The 18604-nt window shown below is 42.2% G+C and overlaps 1 protein-coding gene and 1 long non-coding RNA gene across 6 annotated transcripts in view; one reads left to right on the forward strand and one right to left on the reverse strand.

Moving 5' to 3' along the window:
* LOC142726868 (oocyte zinc finger protein XlCOF7.1-like) overlaps positions 1 to 18604 on the forward strand; it is a 129418-nt gene that overhangs the window by 16367 nt on the left and 94447 nt on the right. For 2 of the 5 annotated variants that reach the window (XM_075849022.1, XM_075849020.1), the window contains exons 6-7: positions 92 to 203; positions 986 to 1078. In XM_075849022.1, coding sequence (XP_075705137.1) covers positions 92 to 203; positions 986 to 1078 — 205 coding nt within the window. Of the gene's footprint in view, positions 1 to 91; positions 204 to 985; positions 1079 to 14431; positions 14520 to 14611; positions 14802 to 18604 lie in introns of those variants that run through there. The other 3 variants (XM_075849023.1, XM_075849024.1, XM_075849021.1) reach the window with 3 other exon arrangements.
* Positions 1 to 18604, reverse strand: part of LOC142726870 (uncharacterized) — a 153423-nt gene that overhangs the window by 14355 nt on the left and 120464 nt on the right. The window lies entirely within an intron of this gene.

Raw genomic sequence — 18604 nt, forward strand, 5'->3', positions numbered from 1 at the left:
GTCATAGATTTTGGTGGTTTCTTATGTTGATCTGTTAGATTCTTCGCACTCTCTGCTGTATTGTACTGAATTGTTACATATGTGAAATCAGGGGGAAGATCTGACTATTATTAAAACAGAGGATGAAGAAGAAGAGCGAGTGAGGGTCGATCAACCGTGTAAGAGTGAACCGGAGGAGGAAATTCCAGGAGGTGTTACCAGAGGTCAGTAATAATGAATTTAGAAAGTGAACTCCGTGGTTTATTAAGCAGGACCTGCTGTGTTTTTTTAACCACATTCCTCCCCTTATACTTGGCGTCCTCCAGATTCCAACGCTGTCATTTTCTTTTTTGCCCCCCTCCATGTTGTTCCACTACAGCCCTTACTCCGTTTTGCACCTAACATATGCGTGTTGTAATTAAAGGTACAAAGAGGAGACACCATCTCTCCTCAGTAGGCGTTGCCTCACTTTTTGTTGTGACGCTGTCCAATCAGAGCGGACCGCTTCACAGCGATGCAGAAAACCTGCTGATTTTGTGAAATTTCCTGCAGGTCTTTTGCATCGCTGTGAGGCTGTCCACTATGATTAGATAGCGTCACAGCAATGAGCGAGTCAACATCTACTGAGGAGAGAAAAGGTCTTCTCCTTTCTGTTCTCTTTAAGGTGGGGTTCCTCCTTAGTTCTACATTACAGTAACACGTCAGACAATGTGTTATACATAGTGCAGGACCTGAGGGAGCTGTGACTGCACATAGAAGTTCTCTACAAGGTGTTCTATGAATCCGGTCATGCACTAGGCTTAGCATCAGATTTTGGGGGGCAGCGGCTGCGATTAACAGCTGCACTCTAGGCCGAGATCTAGGAAAGCTCAGTTCAACCACTTACAGAGAATGTGTCATCAGAAAATGATCTATTGTTTAAATCAATTTTCGTTTAAACATATTTTTTATGATTTTTTGGTGCGTTTTTTTTATATTATTTTTTTGTCTTTATCTAATCTTGCAGTTTGCCCTCTGGCCAATGAGTCTCATAGTAGACTGCTCCTTACAGTTCTCAGCAGTCATCTCATTATCATCACAGGCAGGATTACACTAACAGGTAACATCTATATATGTAGATAACAAAGAATCCACCATTCATAATAGACTGACCCTTCCTGTTCTGTAGAGATCATTTCTCAGCACTCATCTCCTTATCATCACAGGCAGGATTACACTGACAGGTAACATCTATATATAGATAATACAGAATCCACCATTCATAATGGACTGACCCTTCCTGTTCTGTAGAGATCATTTCTCAGCAGTCATCTCATTATCATCACAGGCAGGATTACACTGACAGGTAACATCTATATATAGATAATACAGAATCCACCATTCATAATGGACTGACCCTTCCTGTTCTGTATAGATCACTTCTCATCACACCTCTCATTATCATCACAGGCAGGATTACACTGACAGGTAACATCTATATATGTAGATAACAAAGAATCCACCATTCATAATAGACTGACCCTTCCTGTTCTGTAGAGATCATTTCTCAGCACTCATCTCATTATCATCACAGGCAGGATTACACTGACAGGTAACATCTATATATAGATAATACAGAATCCACCATTCATAATGGACTGATCCTTCCTGTTCTGTATAGATCATTTCTCAGCAGTCATCTCATTATCATCACAGGCAGGATTACACTGACAAGTAACATCTATATATAGATAATACAGAATCCACCATTCATAATAGACTGATCCTCCCTGTTCTGTAGAGAACATTTCTCAGCACTCATCTCATTATCGTCACAGACAGGATTACACTGACAGGTAACATCTATATATAGATAATACAGAATCCACCATTCATAATGGACTGACCCTTCCTGTTCTGTATAGATCACTTCTCATCACACCTCTCATTATCATCACAGGCAGGATTACACTGACAGGTAACATCTATATATGTAGATAACAAAGAATCCACCATTCATAATAGACTGACCCTTCCTGTTCTGTAGAGATCATTTCTCAGCACTCATCTCATTATCATCACAGGCAGGATTACACTGACAGGTAACATCTATATATAGATAATACAGAATCCACAATTCATAATGGACTGACCCTTCCTGTTCTGTATAGATCACTTCTCATCACACCTCTCATTATCATCACAGGCAGGATTACACTGACAGGTAACGTGTGTATATATAGATAACACAGGATCCACCATTCATAATGTACCATCTCATTATCATTACAGGCAGGGTTACACTGACAGGTTACACCTATATATATATATATATATATATATATATATATATATACTATAGAACAGGGTATAGGAGCGGCACTGTGTAGATAGCCAAGAAACGGTTGGTGCTAGCTTCAAAAATTAAGGAGTGACGTACTCCTCATACATATATCCAAGAAAAGAGACTAGAAGCAGCACTCAGCAAAAAATGTGAATTTATTCACCCAACACAGCCCTGTGTTAGACAACATATAGGCTAAAACGGCCAGAAAGATATAACTGACAATAGCTGGACGCAATAGTACAATCATGTAGAGGCTGAAAAAGCTAGCACATACCCTGGGACATGATAAGGAGTGCAGGAGATCAAAAAAGTGGATGGATGAATGAACGCCTCGACGCGCGTTTCGCCCTGTAGACCGGCTTCGTCAGAGTTATATCTTTCTGGCCATTTGAGCCTATATGTTGTCTTTGGATGCTTCTAGCTTCACTTTTCATGTATTGCTATATATTTTGTAGGCAATGATAGACCTTATTGTCTATCTCTGCATATTGTCATAATCAGCTGGTAGCTCTATACTACGTGTGGGCCTTATTACCTTATACCCATGGGTTTATAATTCTGTCATATGAACTATCTGAGCGTGGTTTGGTCATCCTTGTATGGTTGACTCTGTTTGTCTATGGTCTATGCCATCTGACCCTGCTGTATATATCTCCGTGTATGATGTATCCCATCTTTTATTCCATTATATGTTATTGGTGATTATATTTAATAAAGATTTTTTGTACTTTTGTATATCATTCAGTATACTATTTCTTTAAGGGCTATGTCCCTTCATGGTTCGCTTCTAGGTTGTCTACTTGCAATAAGGGACCCCAGCATACACCATTTTTTGGTGTGAGGTTTTGTTTAGGTTGTCTCAAATTGAAGAATAGGCCAATGTTTTTGCAGTATTTAGAAAATCTGAGGAGAGCATATATCAAAATTGCCTATGCATCTAATTTGGGGTGATAATGGAGCATTTATCTTCCCTCTTCCATAAAGTAACTCACCTCTAGTGATGGCTCTAGCTCTGGCATAAGCTCTATGTAGGGACTTTTTAGGGTACCCACGTGCGCAAAATTTGTCAAAGTTTGTCACATTCAGATTGGAAGGACTTCTCATCGGAGCAGTTTCTTTTCGCTCTGAGATACTGTCCTATGGGAATACCCTTTTTCAGGGCCGGAGGGTGGAAACTTTCCCAATGTAGGAAATTGTTGGTAGCAGTAGTCTTCTGATAGATGTCGGTGTGCACACTGCCACCAGGGTCCAGCGAGATTTTGAGATCCAGGAAATTAATTTCTTTCTCGTGTATTTCGTAAGTGAATTTCATGCCTATGTCATTGATGTTGAGAATCTCCATAAAGTCCAAGAAAAGTGATTTGTCCCCATCCCAAAAAATAAGAATATCATCAATGTATCGACCCCAGAATAAAATGTGACAGGTAAAAAAACATAAATCATCCGTGAAAACAAAACTATCTTCCCACCACCGTAAAAAAAGATTAGCATATGTGGGTGCACAAACTGTGCCCGTGGCACTGCCTTTTATTTGATGGTAAAATTCGCCATCGAACATAAAATTATTGTGGGATAAAATAATTTTAAGTAGTCAAATAATGAATCCATTGTGTGCTTGGAACTGAGTGCCCTTCGTGCTCAAAAAATATTGAACAGCAGTTAAACCAAGATCGTGTCTAATGTTAGTGTATAGAGATTCAACATCAATGCTGGCTATTAAGGTGGTGGCTGTAACAGAAATCCCCTGGATCCTGGTGACAGTGTCCTTAGTATCTCTAAGATAGGGGGCAAGGCTGTGACAAAGGATGAGAGCATCTCATCTACTTATAACTAATCCCTTGCGTGAGGTTATCGTTCCCCGAAACGATAGGTCTGCCTGGTATTGGACGAGATGTTTTATGAACCTTAGGCAAGGCGTAGAATGTTGAAAGGGTTGGATTAGGATTAAACATTCTTTTAAACTCATCCTGTGTGATGAGAAACTGTGATTTTGCCTCCGAAAGTAAGGAATGTAATTCACTAGTGAACTGTTCGGTAGGATTTTTTGCAAGAATGGTATAAGTGGACACATGATCTAAAAGTCTGTGGACCATAGATGTGTAATCATCCCTATCCATAACGACAGTGTTACCCCCCTTGTCAGATGGCTTAACAATGATGGATTCATTCTTAGAGAGTTCATCCAATGCAACCTGCTCCATATGACTGAGGTTACCAAAGACTTTGGATTTAGCGTATTTTAACCCTCGTAGATCTGCACTGACAATCCTGACAAATATGTCGATGTGGCCATATTGGGAGAACGGTGGTTTCATGTGTGACTTTGGTCGCAAAGACGAGAAAGGACCCGTGGCCATAGTAGCTCCAAATTCATTTTCATTAAGAAGTGCTTCGAGGTCAGTAAGAGTCCTCAATTCATTGGGAGTATTTGGAGTGTTCGGAGAAGGGTTAACTTTAAAATGTTTAAGTAGAGCTAACTTCCGTGCAAATAAATGTAGACCTTTGGTCCAAGTGAATTCGTCATAGCCAGGGGTGGGAGGGTATGAAAGGCCTTTCTGTAGAAGCGCCATCTGATATGGGTTCAGTTGGAAAGAAGATAAATTATATATCTGCATTCTGTCATTTTTAGTCATCAGGTCCCCTGACTTCAAGTCCCTCAACTCACCTGATTCCAACCCAAATTGGGTGGTCCTAAAAAAGGAAACAGAGTATTTAGAGTAGATGGACTCTTCCCAGTGCCACTTGACACTGTAATGCTTGCTCCCAATGGTCCAGTGTTCTTCCCCGCTGTGAAGGGGGTGGTAACCGTATTGGTCGTGAACATAGTGGGTAAAGCATAGGAGGAGGAAGAAGAGGGAGCCGACATGGGTACTCTGGATGGATTTTCTTGGCCAGGTTGTATAGGGCATATTTGTTTATTTACTTTAAGAGGTAAAAAGGTTCTTTTTGGAGGATTATATCTCCTGTTATTGGTTTTTCGCTTTGTCCCCAGTCTCTTATCCTCAAGGGATGGCCTAGGGTCATCTGTACCGGAGATATCAGATTCAGAGTAGTCAGTAGATCTAATTTCACGATGGATAACAGGGTGTGTGTGTTTACGGAATGAATACGCTTGTCCCGTTTCAAAGTCTTTGCGGTCTCGTATATATTTACGGTGTTGCGTTCCTTCATTTCTCTTTGCAGGCTTTCCATATTTCTTTGTAGTTTGATTTCACAGTTGTTATATTCGGATGTGGTACTGAAGATTTTAATATCCTCAATTTCCTTTTGCAACTGGAGGTTAATTTGATCAAAGGCACTTTTTTCAAAGTCCAAGGGGTAGTGAAGCATGCGTAGAGAATTATCGGTTAGAAGGTCTTCCCACCCTTTAAGGATGTGCGCCGACTTTTTGTGCGCAGGCGCGCCCTCCTGGATTTCTGATTGGTGCAGTCCATTGGCCATTCTGATTGGCCTTACGACCCGCTCGTCTCACTATTGACGGCCGGTCTGTTTAGCCTCTTTTCATTGGGTCCCTGCGGACCGACGCCCACTGTCATGGCGGACCGAGGCTTTAAAAGGGTGTGGATCCACAATACGCCGTCAGTAGCCCCATATGAACCCCTGAGGACGCTACGTTCGTAGCGAAACATGTCGGGGGGGCTTCTCGCTATGTTTTATACGCAATGTCTCACTGACTGTCAGCCGCTGCTATGATCTTGTTTTGCAATTTCAGCGTACTGCAGACGCTGTCTAAACACTGACCCATTACACTGGACTGACTGTTTGCATCTCAGCACGCAGATCTTCTACTGCCAGTGAGCATTGGCTCGTTTTTAAACGAGTGTCGTTTTGTCTTTGATCATTTACTTATTTAATCATACCCAATAAAAGTTATATTTTATCTTATTGAATACTCCTGTATCTGGCTGGAAACAAGGGCAACCCTTCTCTATTTTGCCTAACCGCAGATTAGTTTCACTTTGTTACAGTGTTGTGCCTGCCAGCCAGCGGGGTCTCCCTTTCCCTTTTTTGCTATAAAAACCACATCAAAAACCTCTTGATTACACTTGATTTTGCGTGTTTGTGTGTGTGTGTGTGGGGGGGGGGGGGGGGTGCTTGCCGCTGATTCTTCAAAAGAGCTGATAAGCGGCTATGAAGTATCAGCGGCGCGCGTTAACACTCCGCTCTGCCCCACACACAGCTCTGCAGGCACGAGAAAAGTGTTAAAGGGATCGTCCAGTAAAACATGGCGCCGCACCTGTCCTCAGGTCGGGTGTGGTATTACAGCTCTGTCCTATTCACTTCAATGGAGGTGAACTGCAATACCAGACACAACCTGAGGACAGGTGCGGCGCTGTGTCTCCAATCCGGACACCCCTTCTGTCCTGAGATGACCCGACGGGGGAGGAGGGTGTCAGAGCCACCCACCGCCATCACTGCAGACAGAACCACAACTACGGCATGAGGGCAGGGCACTGTCTCTTGTTATGGACAGATTTATAGTCACGTGAACCCCGTCTGATGAACCGGTAACCTAGGTCCGATCACATGACAGAGGGGGATCACCAAAAACCCTGTGAACCCTCAGCCCATCAATCCAGCCCTTTCCTGGTTATATCTGCTTCTGGGAAAGCTGGGTGACCACCATTACCCCTCCTACTGGAGTGTGAGAGGTTCATTAGTCACATCCCCAAACATACTCCAGTAGGAGGGGTAATTGTCGTCACCCAGCTTTCCCAGACCCCTGAACGGTAAATCTCTCTAGTTGTGCTGAGACTGTTTGGGAATGTGACAGGGGTCTGGGAAAGCTGGGTGACCACACTAACACCGGGCATATTATCACCCAGCATTCCCAGGACAGTTACATCATGTGTCCTTTATACAGAGTCTCCTGCACGACTACAGGGGGGGCCGTCGGGTGTGGGGGGGGTCACGAGAGCGGGGGTCTGTGAGATAGAGAGTGGGACAGACACACACATCTTACATGCAGTGCAGCTGGTCTTCATGATGGCGCCTGCTCTCTCCCTGCAAACAGCTGCTCTGCTGTGTGACTCTGACCTGCGTCTGCGCAGTACAGAGCCAGAGAGCAGATACAATGGACGGGAGCCGTTCATTGACTCCTATGCACTGTAGCTGCCGTATTCCATCTTTGTACGTGTCGTTAATCAACACATACAGAGATGAAAAAAAAAATGGCAGTCCCCATAGAGACGTAAAAGAAAGAAAAAAATAAAAAGTACAACACAAATAAATACAATTTATTTTAATGACCTACTAAAAGCAATATTATATAAAAAATTAAATTTTCCGTGACACCTTAAGGACGCAGCCTAGATTTTTCAAATCTGACATATTTCATTTTATGTGGTAATAACGTCGGAATGCTTAAACCTACCCAAGCGATTCTGAGATTGTTTTCTTGTGACACATTGGGCTTTATGTTCGTGGTAAAATTTGGACGATATATTCAGTCTTCATTTGTGAAAAATTGCAAAATTTTGAGAAAATTTACAAGAAATAGCATTTTTCAGAATTTAAATGCATCTGCTTGTAAAACAGACGGTTATACCACCCAAAATAGTTACTAGTTCACATTTCCCATATGTCTACTTTAGATTGGCATTGTTTTTTGAACATTCTGTTATTTTTCTTGGACGTTACAAGGCTTAGAACATAAACAGCAATTTCTCATATTCTTAAGAAAATTTCAAAAGCCTTTTTTTGAAGGTACCAGTTCAGTGCTGAAGTGGATTTGAGGGGCCTATGTATTAGAAACCCCCATAAAACACCCCATTTTAAAAACTAGACCCTTCAAAGTATTCAAATCAGCATTTAGAAGTTTTTTAACCCTTCAGGCATTTCACAGGAATTAAAGCAAAGTGGAAATGAAATTTGCAAATTTAATTTTTTCAGCTGAATTTCAATTTTATTCAATTTTTTTCTGTAACAAAGAAGGTTTTACCAGAGAAACACTACTAAATATGTATTGTCCAGATTCTGCAGTTTTTAGAAATGTCCCACATGTGTCTCTAGTGCGCTCGTGGACTAAAACACAAGCCATAGAAGCAAAGAAGCACCTAGTGCATTTTGAGGCCTCTTTTTTATTAGAATATATTTTAGGCAGCATGCCAGGTTTGGAGAGGTGTTGAGGTGCCAAAACAGTAGGAATCCCCAAAAAGTGACCCCATTTCGGAAACTACACCCCTCAAGGAATTAATTTATGGTTGTTGTTACCATTTTGACCGCACAGTTTTTACACAGCACATATTTGAATTGGGCTGTGAAATTAAAAAAATGAAATTTTTTCCAATAAGATGTCATTTTTGATAAAAATTTCTTATTTTCACAGGGAACAAAATACCCCATTTTGTTGCCCAATTTGTCCTGAATGCAGCAATACCCCATTTGTGGTGATAAACTGCCGTTTGGGCCCATGGGAGGGCTCAGAAGGAAAGGAGCGCTGTGTGTTCTTTGGAGTACAGATTTTGCTGGATTGGTTTTCGGGTGCCATGTCGCATTTGCAGAGCCCCAGAGGTATCAAAGCAATGGAAACCCACCAGAAGTGACCCCATTTTGGAAACTACACCCCTCAAGGAATTCATTTATGGGTGTTGTGACCATTTTGACCCCATAGTTTTTTCACAGAACTTATTTGAATTGGACTGGGAATTCAAACAAAATTAATTTTTTCCAATAATATGTAGTTTTGGGTGAAAATGTCTTATTTTCACAAGAAATAAAATACCCCATTTTGTTGCCCAATTTGTCCTGAGTGCGGCAATGCCCAATTTGTGGTGATAAACTGACGTTTGGGCCCATGCGAGGCATCAGAAGGAAAGGACCACCATTTGGCCTACTGAAGCTTTTCTGGTGCTAAGTCATGTATGCAGAAGCCCCTGAGGCACCAGTACAGTTGAAACCCCCGAGAAGTGACCCCATTTTAAAAACGACACCCCTTAAGACTAGAGGTGTAGTGAGCATTTTGACCCCACAGGTACTGTGTAAAAGATAATGCGCAGCAGATGGTGCAGAGTGAGATTTGCAATTTTATATATATATATATATATGGCATGTCAGTGTCCGATGTAGTGTGCCCAGCATGCGCCACCGGAGATATACACCCCATAAGATGTAATGTGGGTTCTCCTGGGTACGGCAATACCCTACATGTGGCTGTTATCAGCTGCCTGGGCACACAGCAGGGCTCAGAAGGGAAAGACGAGGGGGGATAAGCTGTGCGGAGTGCATCAGGGTAAGTAAAACTGGGGTAGATTAAAAATCAAGGGATGTATGATCAATTTTAAAACAATCTTTTATACAGAGCTCTGGTTTTTCAGGACACGTGTCACATTGATATATTGTGTCCCTCCTTATCGCCCTCTTATAGCAGACTCTGCACCCCTTTTGACTCTTTCCCTTTCCACCGGTTTTGGAACTTCTCCTGGAAAGTGTTGCCCTGGTACGATGTGTGTGGGCCCGCTTCCAGAAGTACTGGGTGCCCCCCCTTCCTGGTCCCTAAAGATTAGTTTCTTGATAACCACCTCTTGAAATTCCAGGAAAGTTCCCGTCTGGCCTGTACATCGACGTAGCACGTAACGCATTGTACAATGCCATCTGTATGATGTGCCCGGCCAGCTTCTTATACCACACCGCATGGCGCTGTAGGGCTTCAGGACTTGATTTGACAAGTCCATCCCTCCCAAGTACCTACTGTAGTCCAGGATGCAGTCTGGTTTGGGGGTGGCCTTTCCTTCATGTATCCTAAATCTGTAGGTATACCCTGATTCACTCTCGCAGCTCATACATCTTCACGCCATACCTTGCCCTCTTATCCGGCAGGTACTCGCGGAATTGAACCCTCCCTTTAAAATGTACCAGGGACTCATCAATAGAAATACAATTCTCGGGGGTGAATGCTGGGAAAACCGGGCACTGGCACGGTCTAATAGGGGTCTCCGTTTATACAAACGGTCAAAACTGGGGTCATCTCGGGGTGGGCACGGCTCATTATCAGTATAATGTAAGAAGCAAAGTATTGCCTAATTTATTTATTTTTTTAGGTTCCAGTTCAGTTCTGAAGTTGCTTTGAGGGGCCCATATATTAGAAACCCCCATCAAACACCCCATTTTAGAAACTAGACCCCTCAAAGTATTCACAACAGCATTTAGAAAGTTTATGAACCCTTTAGGTGTTTCACAGGAATTTAGAGCAAAGTAGAGGTGAAATTTACATATTTATTTTTGTCAGAAAATCCTTTTTATGCAATTTTTTTTCTATAACACAAAAGGTTTTACCAGAGAAACGCAACTCAAAATGTATTGCCCAGATTCTGCAGTTTTGAGAAATATCCCACATGTGGCCCTAGTGCGGTAATGTACTGAAGCACCGGCCTCCGAAGCAAAGGAAGACCTAGTGGATTTTGAGGCCTCTTTTTTATTAGGCACCATGTCCGGTTTGAAGAGGTCTTGTGGTGCCAAAACAGTGGAAACCCCCCAAAAGTGACCCCAATTTTGAAACTAGACCCCTTGAGGAATTCATTGTAGTTTTCTTGGGGTGCATGTGGCTTTTTGATCAGTTTTTATTCTATTTTTAGGTGGCGTGGTGACTAAAAACAGCAATTCTACTATTGTTTTGTTATTCTATTTTTTTTACAGCGTTCACCGTGCGCTATAAATGACATTCACTTTATTCTGCGGGGCGATACGATTACGGCGATACCGGATGTTTATAGTTTTTTTTATGTATTATGGCGTTTGCACAATAAAATACGTTTTGGAAAAAATCATTCCCTTTTTGTGTTACCTTATTCTAAGAGCCAGAACTTCTTTATTTTTCCATCAATAAAGCCGTGCGAGGACTTATTTTTTGCGTAACGAACTGTAGTTTCGATCAGGACCATTTTTCGGTACATGCGACTTTTTGATCTCTTTTTCTTCAATTTTTTGCGAGGTGAAGTGACCAAACAATTGTGATTGTGGTACGGTCTATTATTATTTTATTTTACGGCGTTCACCGTGCGGGATAAATAACGAAATCATTTTGTAGTTCAGGCCGTTACGGACGCGGCGATACCAATTATGTATAGTTTGTTTGTTTATATATTTTTATTAATAATAAATGACTGATAAGGGAAAAGGGGGGATTTTTACTTTTAATACTTTTTAAAACTTTTATTTTCTTATTTTTACACATCTTTTTTTAACTATTTTTTAACTTTATTACTTTGTCCCACTAGGGGACTTGAGGGCAGGAGGCCCTGATCGCAATTCTAATACACTGCACTACATGCGTAGTGCAGTGTATTAGAACTGTCAGCTACTCACTGACAGCAAGCATAGTGGGTCCTGACGTTGTCAGGAACCACTAGGCTTCCGTCTATGGCATAGCCGGACGCCATTGTTTGGTGTCCGGTTGCCATAGTCACCATCGCCGGCCGCTATCGTGTAGCAGGCCGGCGATGGCGGATTAACCCCTAAGAAGCCGCGATCGCTATTGAACGCGGCTTCTGAGGGGTTAATCGGCGGGGAAGCTTCGCGATCGGTCCCGGCACATTGAGCAGTGATAGTCTGCTGTCGGAAACAGCAGCTATCACAGCTCATGAACGCGCCCCGCGTGAACGGCGCCGTGTTTACTCCATGACCTACTATTAGGTCACTGAGCACGAACGCTACAGTTAGCATGACCTAATAGTAGGTCATGGAGCGTTAAGGCGTTAAAGAACTGCAACAGTGTGTATATATGTATGTGTATATATGTATGTATGTGTATGTGTGTGTATGTATGTGGATATATGTATGTGTGTGTATGTATGTGTATATATGTATGTATGTGTGTGTATATATGTATGTGTATGTATGTATGTGTGTGTGTGTGTGTGTGTATATATGTATGTGTGTATGTATGTGTATATATGTGTATGTATGTATGTGTATGTATGTGTATGTATGTATGTGTATATATGTATGTGTGCATGTATGTGTGTATGTATGTGTATATATGTATGTGTGTATGTATGTGTATATATGTATGTGTGTATGTATGTGTATATATGTATGTGTGTATATATATATGTGTATATATTTATATATATATATAACATACGCACACACACACATAAATAACGGGTAAATCTATTTTAAAAAATTACAAAATTGTTTATTTTTCAATTTTTTTTGTGATTTTTCTGCTCATAATAAAATTGTAAAATATGGAATTAATTAAACTAATCTAGAAAATGAAAGCCTCATAAGTCTTGTAAAAATCAAAGTTAAAATAGTTGTGATATTCAAAGCGGTTGCAAAGTTATTATCGTCTAAAGAAGTGCAAATCAGAAACGGAAAATGTGACCTGGACGCAGGGGCATCAATGACCCCTGGTCATGAAAGGGTTAATTATGTACCGAAAATACAATTGACAAAATCTACAATCAATATATATATAAAGTATTTTTCGGACTATAAGGCGCAGTTTTTAGCAAGAATAAATCTTGCTAACAAGTCCCTGCGTGTTATAGTCGGCAGTGCCGGGCCCCCTGACCGCTCCTTACTTAACCCCTTCCCGACCCGTGATGTGCCAGCACATCATCAGGCGGGGGAGGGGATGATGTATGGAGCGGGCTCACGCGCTGAGCCTGCCCCATACACTGCAGGTGTCAGCTTCTGACACGCTGCACTACCGGCTAGGAACAGAGATGGCGCTGTTTAACTAGTTAAATACTGTGGTCAATAGCGACCGCAGCATTTATATTGGTTTTCCTACGAAGGACATTTATGACATATCCACAGGTGTAATATCTCTAGAACGGGGCCCCCTAAGCCCCATTCCATCTTACCCGGCTCCGCGGTCTTCCGGCCACTTCACTTCCTGGTTACATGTTCGAGGTACGCAAACAGCGTAACTCTCTGAGCTACGCAGTTTCCGCAACTCCCATAGAACTGAATAGTAGTTACGGCTACAGAGTAGCACGCTACGCTGCTTCTATAACGGACATTCACTACTATGGGAGTTCCGGAAACAGCGTAGCTCAGCGAGTTACGCTGTTTCCGTAACTCATCCATGTATTGCAGTGTATTGTACCAGCGATCTAATGATCACTGGTTCAAGTCCCCTAGGGGAACTAATAAAATGTGTGTAAAAAAAAATAATCTAAAGTTAAAAAAAAACATTTCCCATTTTCCCCAAGCACAATGTAAAAATAAAAAAATAATAATAAAATTGGTATCGCTGCATCTGTAAAAGTCCGGAACTATTACAACATGGCATTATTTGACTCACACAGTGAACGGTGTAAAAATGTTTTATTTAAAACCCCCGACTGTCTGTATTCTTCTACCATATTACGTTATAAATGGCCGCTCTGTTGTAACGGTTCACTGGGATACGCTTCTTGTGATGTCATCTAGAATGTGGGCAGATTCTATTTCTCTGAGCGTGACGTCCTCTAGAGAATCTGAGCGTGATGTCATGTGAAGGGCGGGGCCTGTGATCTGCATGTGTTCCGTTTGCACATAATGGCCCTCAGGTTGTGACATCATCAAGTTTATAAATTGGGGTCACACATTGACCGCGGTGTCAGTTTCTCTTGCTGGCTCTCATCATGGACGTGTCTCATATGAAGAAGAGGAGGATGGTGATGTTTCCAATGATGAGTGTTGTAGAGAAGATGGAGGTTGGCGGACGCCAATTTCCGGAGGACGTGGAGATGGAGGAGGAGGATGAGAAGATGGAGGCTGGCGGACGCCAGTTTCCAGAGGACGTGGAGATGGAGGAGGAGGATGAGAAGATGGAGGCTGGCGGACGCCAGTTTCCAGAGGACGTGGAGATGGAGGATGGGAAGATGGAGGTTGGCGGACGCCAATTTCCAGCTCCTGATGTGGAGATGGACGACCTTTCGGGGGCTACGGTTAACATCAGGGCCTCCAACCCCCGAAAGAGAAAGTGGCCATTTTAGTAACATCTGCCACTTGGGGCCCATTTACCATCAGGGCCCCCAACCCCCGGGAGAGATAGCGGCCATCTTATTTCCATCTGCCGCTCGGGGCCCATTTACCATCTTTAGGTGAGGTAAGTGCCGTCCACTGATGATCTTCTCACCTCACGACTCTTCTACAGCCGCCTGGACACTGAATTTCTGATTTGTTTTGCAGTTGTCACCCCAATATTGTGGTCTTTACCACCTAAACCATCAGAAATTCCCATGAAGACTCCTCCAGTGATGAGCAGACGTGAGATCCGGTAAGTCTGACGTCTTCCGCTCGTCTTCATCTTCTCCTTGTGGTGAAGGTTTTGTGAATTTTTTTGCTTATTTGTATTTTTTCCTTTTCTAGGATCCGACTTTGAAAAATATGAAAAACGTTTCCGGTTTCTTCTGATCCAGGATCGAGCTGTGTAAGGGTGGACTGGCGGCCATATCCACGGGTGAAGAAGGACCCTCCCCCTCTTCATCTCACCGATCATCGCATGTTAAAGGGCCGGAGCCACAGAAAACCGCACAGAAATTCTACCAGATTCTATAATAAACAGATTTATTTTTACCATTTTTAGTGTTTTCATTTCTAGATTGGGGAATTTATCCAGGGAACCTGTGTTCTATGGGGGTCCGAAGGTTATAGGTGTAATACTCTGCAGAATATATCACTCTGTATCTGTCAGGAGGTGGAGAGGACAGAGCAATGTTCTGCAGATCTGTAGAGAGGTCAGTGGTGTAATAATCTGCAGAATATATCACACTGTATCTGTCAGTAGAGGACAGAGCAATGTTCTGCAGATCTCTAGACAGGTCAGTGGTGTAATAATCTGCAGAATATATCACTCTGTATCTGTCAGGAGGTGGAGAGGACAGAGCAATGTTCTGCAGATCTCTAGAGAGGTCAGTGGTGTAATACTCTGCAGAATATATCACTCTGTATCTGTCAGGAGGTGGAGAGGACAGAGCAATGTTCTGCAGATCTGTAGAAAGGTCAGTGGTGTAATAATCTGCAGAATATATCACTCTGTATCTGTCAGTAGAGGACAGAGCAATGTTCTGCAGATCTGTAGAGAGGTCAGTGGTGTAATAATCTGCAGAATATATCACTCTGTATCTGTCAGGAGGTGGAGAGGACAGAGCAATGTTCTGCAGATCTGTAGAGAGGTCAGTGGTGTAATAATCTGCAGAATATATCACTCTGTATCTGTCAGGAGGTAGAGGAGCGATGTTCTGCAGATCTGTAGAGAGGTCAGTGGTGTAATAATCTGCAGAATATATCACTATGTATCTGTCAGTAGAGGACAGAGCAATGTTCTGCAGATCTGTAGACAGGTCAGTGGTGTAATAATCTGCAGAATATATCACTATGTATCTGTCAGGAGGTGGAGAGGACAGAGCAATGTTCTGCAGATCTGTAGAGAGGTCAGTGGTGTAATAATCTGCAGAATATATCACTATGTATCTGTCAGTAGAGGACAGAGCAATGTTCTGCAGATATCTAGACAGGTCAGTGGTGTAATAATCTGCAGAATATATCACTATGTATCTGTCAGTAGAGGACAGAGCAATGTTCTGCAGATCTGTAGACAGGTCAGTGGTGTAATAATCTGCAGAATATATCACTCTGTATCTGTCAGTAGAGGACAGAGCAATGTTCTGCAGATCTGTAGAGAGGTCAGTGGTGTAATACTCTGCAGAATATATCACTATGTATCTGTCAGTAGAGGACAGAGCAATGTTCTGCAGATCTCTAGAGAGGTCAGTGGTGTAATAATCTGCAGAATATATCACTATGTATCTGTCAGTAGAGGACAGAGCAATGTTCTGCAGATCTGTAGAGAGGTCAGTGGTGTAATAATCTGCAGAATATATCACTCTGTATCTGTCAGTAGAGGACAGAGCAATGTTCTGCAGATCTGTAGAGAGGTCAGTGGTGTAATAATCTGCAGAATATATCACTCTGTATCTGTCAGTAGAGGACAGAGCAATGTTCTGCAGATCTGTAGAGAGGTCAGTGGTGTAATAATCTGCAGAATATATCACTCTGTATCTGTCAGTAGAGGACAGAGCAATGTTCTGCAGATCTGTAGACAGGTCAGTGGTGTAATAATCTGCAGAATATATCACTCTGTATCTGTCAGGAGGTGGAGAGGACAGAGCAATGTTCTGCAGATCTGTAGAGAGGTCAGTGGTGTAATAATCTGCAGAATATATCACTCTGTATCTGTCAGTAGAGGACAGAGCAATGTTCTGCAGATCTGTAGAGAGGTCAGTGGTGTAATACTCTGCAGAATATATCACTATGTATCTGTCAGTAGAGGACAGAGCAATGTTCTGCAGATCTCTAGAGAGGTCAGTGGTGTAATAATCTGCAGAATATATCACTCTGTATCTGTCAGGAGGTGGAGAGGACAGAGCAATGTTCTGCAGATCTGTAGAGAGGTCAGTGGTGTAATAATCTGCAGAATATATCACTATGTATCTGTCAGTAGAGGACAGAGCAATGTTCTGCAGATCTGTAGAGAGGTCAGTGGTGTAATAATCTGCAGAATATATCACTATGTATCTGTCAGTAGAGGACAGAGCAATGTTCTGCAGATCTGTAGAGAGGTCAGTGGTGTAATAATCTGCAGAATATATCACTCTGTATCTATCAGTAGAGGACAGAGCAATGTTCTGCAGATCTGTAGAGAGGTCAGTGGTGTAATAATCTGCAGAATATATCACTCTGTATCTGTCAGGAGGTGGAGAGGACAGAGCAATGTTCTGCAGGTCTCTAGAGAGGTCAGTGGTGTAATAATCTGCAGAATATATCACTCTGTATCTGTCAGGAGGTGGAGAGGACAGAGCAATGTTCTGCAGATCTGTAGAGAGGTCAGTGGTGTAATAATCTGCAGAATATATCACTCTGTATCTGTCTGGAGGCTTTTTGGAATTTTTCTTGAAAATATAAACAATTGCTGGTAAATTTATACATTTTCTAACGACATAAAACAGAAGGACAGATAAAGTAATGCCAACAAGGGACAATATATTACCCCCCCCCCATAAAAAGTGGGGGTGAAATGTCCGAATGTTTCTCTTATTCTGCAGATATAATTTTATTCCTTTATTTCACTAACACAGCAGATGATAACAGAGAATCACAGCTCAATATTTATTACCCCGATTCTGCAGTGTTTAGTGATATGACATATGTGGCCCTAGTGTGCCATGTGACTTATTGGACTCTTTGCGGAGCAACTCACGCGGCGGCAGAAACGGGAGAACAAATATGAAAGACCCCCAGTTTGTGCAAAGTGAAATTGAGCTGGGCAGCATAAAGCAGCCGTCAGCTGAGTGGACCCCCCTATAAGAGCAGGGGGCCCCGGCATTTGCCCGATTCGACCATGTGTGGACGCTGGCCCTGGTCTGTGTCCTGAGAACGTAGATGCAGTTGACACCGGGACATGCCAGCGGCCGATCGGGACACCACCTGGAATCTGGGAGTGTTCGGAGGTATGGAGACCCTCCCCAAATGACCCCATTTTGGATTCTACACCCCTCAGGGCGAGCATTTAGGGCTGCAGTGAGCATTTTGACACCACAGGTGTTACATCGATTGTATTAGAATTGAGCAGTGGAAATAAAGTCGTTTTAGCTCAAAATTTATTTATATTTAAAAAGAAAGAAACGATAACAAGGAGTACATCAGGGTATATGTAATATGTGAGGAGTATATCAGGGTATATGTAATATGTGAGGAGTATATCAGGGTATATGTAATATGTGAGGAGTACATCAGGGTATATGTAATATGTGAGGAGTACATCAGGGTATATGTAATCTGTGAGGAGTACAGCAGGATATATGTAATATGTGAGGAGTACATCAGGGTATATGTAATCTGTGAGGAGTACATCAGGGTATATGTAATCTATGAGGAGTACATCAGGGTATATGTAATATGTGAGGAGTACATCAGGGTATATGTAATCTGTGAGGAGTACATCAGGGTATATGTAATATGTGAGGAGTACATCAGGGTATATGTAATCTGTGAGGAGTACATCAGGGTATATGTAATATGTGAGGAGTACATCAGGATATATGTAATCTGTGAGGAGTACATCAGGGTATATGTAATCTGTGAGGAGTACATCAGGGTATATGTAATCTGTGAGGAGTACATCAGGGTATATGTAATCTGTGAGGAGTACATCAGGGTATATGTAATCTGTGAGGAGTACATCAGGGTATATGTAATATGTGAGGAGTACATCAGGGTATATGTAATATGGGAGGAGTACATCAGGGTATATGTAATATGTGAGGAGTACATCAGGGTATATGTAATATGTGAGGAGTACAT

The sequence above is a fragment of the Rhinoderma darwinii genome, unplaced genomic scaffold, assembly GCF_050947455.1.
Source record: "Rhinoderma darwinii isolate aRhiDar2 unplaced genomic scaffold, aRhiDar2.hap1 Scaffold_639, whole genome shotgun sequence".
Classification (NCBI taxonomy): domain Eukaryota; kingdom Metazoa; phylum Chordata; class Amphibia; order Anura; family Rhinodermatidae; genus Rhinoderma; species Rhinoderma darwinii.